We start from the raw sequence: 7,568 nt of genomic DNA, 5'->3' as shown, positions 1-7,568 counted from the left end.
GCTGCTAACACCGCTAACTCTGCTACTGCTGCTACTGCTGCTAACACTGCTAACGCTGCTAATGCTTCCCTTCAAGACATCAAACTCGCAGCTGCGGCCGGTGTCCGAGCTGCGCTTCAAACTGCCTGACCACAGGTCCCATCCAAATTGTTTTGAATGAAGACATTTTGAATTTAAATTTRAAATGCAATCTTTAGCTGCATTAGCTGCATTAGCTGCTTTAGCTGCATTAACATTTGTCTCAGGATGATGACATCACAACAAGAGCCGAGCACCAATGGCAAAAGCTGTGTTTCATTCCAAAATTCTTAAATGTAAGCTTTATCATTTAGCTGCAAAATTAAAGATTTGTCTTTTACATTTAGGTTTACACATTTAGATTTAGGATTTAATATTTACACCTAACATTTTACATTTATATTCATCATTTACTAAATATTAACAAATTGTAAGAACAGTGAGCTAAATAATAATAAAATACAGTGTTAGTGGATTTTTTTTGAACCAGGATTAAAGTGATAAAGTGAGCTAAATAATGAAAACGTGTTGGTGACATTTTTCTAAATGTAATTTTACACTTGGTGCCCCATACAATTTTTGATGCTGTAAACTTAAAAGTACTCACCCCTTTCTCTATGGTGTTGGTCTGACAGATGGTTCCCTCCGCAGCGGGGATGCTGGTGGTGATGCAGCGGTTGCTCTTGCTCATGCACCAAAGTTCACTGCAGACTTCCTGCGTTGTCGACGAGAGAAGAAGAAACATCATTCACAACAAAAACACAAAGAGAACGAACAAGACATTTTGCCGTTTTTATTTACGATCAGTACAGAGAAACAAGAACAAAAACCCTCAGTCACCTGCATCTCCTCTTCCTTCACAGCGATGCTTTCAACACATGGGGTCATGTTTTATTGTGTACATATGTTGACTRTATAATATGGATAATGAGTCTATAAAGTTGCCTGCTGTTCCAGATGTCCGATTACTCTGAAGCTGCCCTTGTAAAACTTGACCACGCACTAAAGAGGATGCTATTCTGTGAAAGCATAGCATGATGTGCTGCAGCAGAGATTTATAAGATGGAACATCAATGAAAGAATGAGCAGTTGGGTCTAATAGCTCTGTTTTACAAGGATTATTTAATGCACTGATGGTGCAAAGTTTGGATCTAGGAACCCCTTCTTCGACACAAAGGTGGGCACAGAACAGACAAAGACGAGCGGTGGGAAATGAAATAATGTGCGTGGCCKTGAATGCAGCTTTGCAAGATGTGCACATGAAAGAAGACGCGTGATTTCAAAGACAGGCTGCTCAAGCAAAGCTGGCTGGCTGCCTTTAAATGTAAAAACAAACAGTCAAACATGTAAAAAAAATGTACCATTGTTCATTGTTACCATACCAGAACCCTTGTGGCATTTTAAATCTTTGTTTCACATTTTTTAAAGTTGTTTTTTCTTTTTGCATTCACTTATTTCAGTTGTAAAAATCAGAATTACATCACTCAAGTGTATGTTATCCAAAATAAATCAGATTAAATCTCTTGCTGTATTTATGAAATATCTACATTTTATAGGTTTGTCCATTTTCGGGACATACGTAACTGGGGCAAAGCTCGGTAATATTAATGGATTTTGCTGAATATTGTATTTACTGATGATMTGAAAAGTTAGAGCTCACCGCGTATTTACACTGCCGAGATCTGATGCCGTATTGGAAATGACACTGTTCGTCAGCATCGTAGGTCTGGCCCGGGGCTGTCGTGGGATACACAAACTCCTGCTTCGGTGGCACGTTGTTCAAACAGGAACCCATACCTGAGCTACAACACAACAAACAGACGAGGAAACATACTGAACAGATTAACGCTGATTAAACATGGAAACATCTAAAACCTGCAATTAGAAATTTATTTGTGGCATTGCAGTTATCTGAGTGTCTTGACTCACTCCAGGAAACTGGTGATGTAATCCCGGCTGCAGGCGGACCAAATGAATGGGTTTGTCTTCATGGTGATGTGATCAGCCATCAGCTTGGCGGTCTCCTGGCTGCGGGATCCACAAGCGTTCCCCATGCCGTCATGGTTCATCCCAAACCTAAAGCCCAGGATGACACAGTGACAACACTTTCAGGCCATGTGGGTGGGTAATAATCCCAGCAGCGATGGGGACAGTGGAAAAAAAGGTCACTGCGGATAACTGAGGGGGATCGAAACAACAGGCGCCTGGAATATTACAACTCACAGCTGTTAGAAATGTTCACCTACAGTAACTTGGATAAAAAAAACTAAAACCAGACATTTTATTAGAACCATTTGAGGACAACAGAGAACCTAATGTTCTGATTGTCCTGTAGTGGACATCAAACCAGAGACTGATCTAAAAATATGGAGCACACATTTCCAACACTGCACTGTAATGTCAGAACAAATTATTTCATAATTAAAAACTGCTGATTGGAGCAACAGAAACCAAATGTATATGCATATATTTATTATATTAATGAACACTACCTGGTTTCTGTTACTATAAACAGTAGAGTCTGAGTGTTTCGGCCATCTGTTTAAAACATTAGAAAAGCTGATGGATCCACCACCTGCCACCATAAGTACTTGTTAATGCGGTTTGCAAACACAAGTGAAAGGGACACTGGAGTACTGAGCAAGCAGGATTAAACTATGAATGAAAGAATGATTTAGCTTATTTTGATTACGTTTTCAAATAGACATGACAGCTACATTAATAATATAAACCAAAGAAGTAGTCAGCTGAAGGTTATTTATGCCCATTCCATGTCAAAATTCAAAAATAATCACCAGCAAAAGTCAGGTAAACATGGCTTTGCAGCCATTATAAAAAAAACAATCTTTAGTCATTTTAAACTGCTTAGATTTTGATGTCGTCCAAGAGAGTGGCAATGGTTTTTTTAATGTTTTGAGGGAACCAAATTCACCTTTTGTCACGTTTCAGTGCAAATCAAGCCAAGTACAGGTCTCTGCAGTACGTGGGGGGAATTTCTTGGTTGAGGGGGCAGAGTTTGGCAAAACCGTGATTGGTTGGATTGACATGTCGGGTGAGTTATAAGATTAGTGAATGGTAATACCATGGTTTCTTTAAACTCCACCTAAATAATAAATCTGACCAATCACGACTTTAACAAACTCCTCCCACAAAGTTCAGACCAGTCACATCTTTGAAAAACTCCTCCTACAAACTTCAAACAGACCAATCACATATTAGACAAACTCCTCCCACAAATTTCAAACAGACCAATCACATCTTTGACAAACTCCTCCCACAAAGTTCAAACAGACCAATCACATCTTTGACAAACTCCTCCCATAAAGTTCAAACAAACCAATCACGTCTTTGACAAGCTCCTCCCACAAATGTCAAACAGACCAATCACGTCTTTGACAAACTCCTCCCACAAAGTTCAAACAAACCAATCATATCTTTGACAAACTCCTCCTACTCCTCCTACGAACATCTTCGTAGCTGTTTTGCTGGTCGCAAGGTCGTTTGTTGCTTACGTGTGTCCGATCTCATGGGCGATGGTGAAGGCTGTTCCCAGGCCGATGTCCTCATTGATGCTGCAGCTCCGCTCTGGTTCACACATCCCTCCGACTGGTGCCAGACCTGACAAAAAGGCAAACACACAAAGTAAATATAAAGAGCGTGTTTATCCGCATGCAGAATGGGGAAAAAAACAGCACACGGGTTAAGTTTGTGCCTCATCAGAGTGGCTAATAATAAGTGAAAAATTATAAATATTACCTAAAGTTTCACAGGGCTTGTTTTTTTGAATGCAGATGTCGTACCTATGAGAAGAAGAGAGGAAAAAAAAAGGTTATGGACAAACAGTGGGCACTAACTGCAGACAGATACAGCTTTGAATGAACAATAGGAGGAAACCATAAAGAATCCCAGAGGAATCAACTGTCTGGATAGTTTCCATCTTTTTCTCTTGATAAATACTGTTGCAAGAAAAAAAAAGTTAATGTTTGCATGTTCTGCAGCTTGTGGCAGAAAGTCTCTCAGAAAGCATAGGAGAATAATTGTGGCCGTTCTGCTCAGCTTCACTGCATTMAGATGACTCTGACCCAACCACTGTGGTGTTGTTTTCTGTTTCCCCCTAAAAAGCATTTGTAACTGAGGCAGTGTAGTTAAAGGAAAAACTGACACTGCAGTCAGATCCAAGTCAGCTTTCTTCAAAGTGTTCATTTCCGTAAAATCCAGAGATCTTTTTCTTCCTTTCTTTTTTTTTTAACTTGGCTGCTCACTTCAAGAGAATAAATCTGTCACTGTCTCTCGCACCCTCTCGTCTTTCTTCTGCGTGCTCCCCTCCAGGTTCTGAAACGTGCATAAAGTCCTCATCTATTACCACCTAAAAACAGGACAAGATACAGCCCCAGCTCTGCTGAACTTGGCTCAGAGACAGTCTATGACAAGAGGGGCTGAGAATGTACGAAATCAGCTCGGAGGAAATGTTTTAGACTTTTCTGTGCAGGAAAACTTTTTTTTTTTTGAGAAGAAACTGCAGAAAGTTTTGTTTCAGTTTAACATTTTCTTTATGATAGACAATAAAAAAAACAACTTTTTAAAAAATAAATTGCTTTACCTAGTTATTAGCACAGCGGTGTCATGGTGAGCGATGCCATTGTCTGGTATGGCGTTGCCGTAGCTGCTGCGGTGCTGGATGGTTTTCTGCCAYTTACAGAAGCTGTCTAAAGACTTCCCTGCATGGTGGTTGATCTCTAAAGTCGGCTGATGGAGGGGGGAGGGGAAAGGATGCATTCAGATTAAAAGGCATAATTGAAAAATAAAGATATGCACTAAACACGTAAAATATTCCATCAATCACGTTAGCTAAAACGTGTCTATGGGATAAATCTTGTGCCAGCAGGAATTKAATTTGAATTGCTCAGATTGAATCTGTATGTGCATGATTTGAAATTGAATGCATTGGTTTGAAAATGAATTTTACTAAATTGAAACTGAATTYAATGGTTTGAAACTGAATTTAAGGTTTTGTATCTGAATTAATTTGCTTTGAAACTGTATTTTGGTCTATTAAAATTTCAGATACTTTCACTTTCAGTTCCATAATTCAGTTTCAGTTCCATATTTCAGATTTTTGTGTCACATCCTGGTCCTTGAGAAAGCCAGGCAGAGTAATCAAACACAGATCCACAGATTTATGTTTCACTTTGAAGTTTCCCTTCTGTATGTAACAGAGTTGATGCAATCTACAGTAAAAGTGACAAAAACAAAGTTATTTTGTTGCAGTGATTAATTTTACTTATATGTAGAAAATGTTACATTTACATCACATCATGGATCACATATTGATCAGATGCTGCTGCTGACTGATCCATGACGGGATGTAAATGTAATATTTTCTATAGGTAAAATTAATCACTGCAATAAAATAACTTTGTCTGTTTTTGTCACTTTTATGGTGGATTGCATCAACTCTGTTACATCCAGAGGGGAAACTTCACCAAAGTGAAACATAAATCTGTGGATCTGTGTTTGATTACTCTGCCTGGCTTTCTCAAGGACCAGGATGTGACACAAAAATCTGAAATATGGAATTGAAATTGAAAGTAGTCAAACTGAATTTTTAATAAACCAAAATACAGTTTCAAAGCAAATTAATTCAAATTCAGAAATTTTAATTCAGTTTCAATTTAGTGAAATTTATTTTCAAACCAATGCGTTCAATTTCAAATGATGCACATTCAGATTCAATCTGAACAATTCAAATTCAATTCCTGCTGGCACAAGATTTATCCCATATATGCTTTGTTACAGAACAAATATCCTGCCTTTAAATCCTTCTTTTCCACATTTAAATCATTCAGTTGGTGTCTATATGAAGTGGAACTGCAATGCTTTGGTCTGATTTCCTCCTTATTGTAACTCCACAAACCCCTCTTTTATCCCTTTTCTCAAGCGTGTCTTAGAGCAACTCGTTTTGACGCMRTCTCTTTAAATGTAAACAAGARCGGTCCATTCTAGCTTGATAGAGGGGTTTATGACTATATAGCATTGCAGAAATGTTTTATTTATAATTTAAAAAAAAAGATTTCAACAACAGAAGACTTGTCCATCCAGCGAGAGGAGAATGAAGACGACAAAATTGTATTAGGCAAGTCCAGACTGTCACAAATATYGTGATGTAACAGTTCAGAAAACATCTTAAAATAGAGAAAACTGAACGTGTTGAAAAATATGACACAAACAGAATATACAGATGTGTACGCAATTCAACTTTTCTGCACTCCTACAGACTCCAACTAATACAACAAACATTTAACATGCATTTAACAGCTAAAAAATGGATTTTGCATGATAYGTCCCTTTTAACATCTGCATTGCTCTGATTTGAGTCCATTTTTCACCTGTTTGTTATTTTTTTCCTACCCGTTAAAACTCTGCAGCTTCACTGCATCATAAGTTTGTGCTGAAGGGAAGGAGGAAGAGGAGGAGCAGAAGCAGTGCTTCGCTGGCCACAGCTGGCGAGAACTCGTAACCCAGGAATGTATGTGGTGACATAACTGGTAATTGTCATATCCCACAGTCCCTCTTCCCTGGGCCCACCGCTGGGCCTCGCTTTTCCTTTCCAGGGACAGCTTTGCCTTTTGTACTTGGAAACCAGAAACAAAACCGCTCGCAAGACACTCCTCTGCCTTGGAGGTTTCGCAGCACAAGAATAACAACACTAATGCTGGCCCACCGCTAATGAAACTAACATTTACTCCTTTACCCCTTCAGATAACAAACACGTCCAGGCGGCAAACTTTTGCGGATTATTTGGGAGGCGGCACGAATCATAAATGGTCCCTAACGAGAGAACGAAGGAGGAAACCTCAAAGCCCACGCCGTAATTGCTCGACGGAAGAAGCTGCACCGTCTCGCCGCACGCTGCTGACGGCAAACTAATGAGGTCATTTACCAGGTAGTCAGGTGTTTGGGTCGTTCCCTGAGCCACGCGGCTGGGGTCATGGACTTTTTTATGAGCTGAACTCCTGCCTTGTGGTCAGATGTGGACTCGTGTTCGGTCATATCCTCCAGTTGCTCTGTTACATCACACGACTTGTCTGCGGCCCTGCTAGAGACTCTGTGAGGCTGTCTTAGGCATGATGGCTCTCTTCTAACTGCTGGACCATGAAGAGTTTTTGGTAATCTTAAAACATTAAATAATCCAGATGTTGATCTCATTGTCTGTAGGTGGAAGTGGCTTTCTGTCATTTGGCCCGGCCAAATCCCAAAAGTCAAGGCTTGACCACCAGGCACTTGTTGGTGAGCTCAAAATATGGCTTTTTGTTTCATATAGTTGTAACTGTAGATATATAAATCGGTGGTTATAAATGCATAAAATCTGTTAACCTGCGGGCTTAACCCTAACCCAAATTAAATGAAGTTCTTCTCTTGAACCCTTTGGAGAAAATTCACAAGAACAGTCTCTCTGTAAAGTCATCAATCTGAATTTTTAACTTCAGCAGTCATAATTGTTGCAACTGTAACTAGTATTTACTTATTGAAATTGAAATACTCTATAACAT

The 7,568-nt window shown here is 39.4% G+C and overlaps 1 protein-coding gene across 5 annotated transcripts in view; it reads right to left on the bottom strand.

Moving 5' to 3' along the window:
• adamts10 (ADAM metallopeptidase with thrombospondin type 1 motif, 10) overlaps nucleotides 1-7,568 on the bottom strand; it is a 70,385-nt gene that overhangs the window by 37,781 nt on the left and 25,036 nt on the right. For all 5 annotated transcript variants that reach the window (XM_014007357.1, XM_014007358.1, XM_014007359.1 and 2 more), the window contains 6 exons: nucleotides 4,619-4,764; nucleotides 3,775-3,818; nucleotides 3,531-3,636; nucleotides 1,948-2,094; nucleotides 1,679-1,820; nucleotides 626-733 (listed from right to left, as the gene is read on the bottom strand). In XM_014007357.1, coding sequence (XP_013862811.1) covers nucleotides 626-733; nucleotides 1,679-1,820; nucleotides 1,948-2,094; nucleotides 3,531-3,636; nucleotides 3,775-3,818; nucleotides 4,619-4,764 — 693 coding nt within the window. The remainder of the gene's footprint in view (nucleotides 1-625; nucleotides 734-1,678; nucleotides 1,821-1,947; nucleotides 2,095-3,530; nucleotides 3,637-3,774; nucleotides 3,819-4,618; nucleotides 4,765-7,568) is intronic.

This window comes from Austrofundulus limnaeus, unplaced genomic scaffold (assembly GCF_001266775.1).
Source record: "Austrofundulus limnaeus strain Quisiro unplaced genomic scaffold, Austrofundulus_limnaeus-1.0 Scaffold41, whole genome shotgun sequence".
Classification (NCBI taxonomy): domain Eukaryota; kingdom Metazoa; phylum Chordata; class Actinopteri; order Cyprinodontiformes; family Rivulidae; genus Austrofundulus; species Austrofundulus limnaeus.
This window is presented reverse-complemented; position numbering and strand designations above follow the sequence as displayed.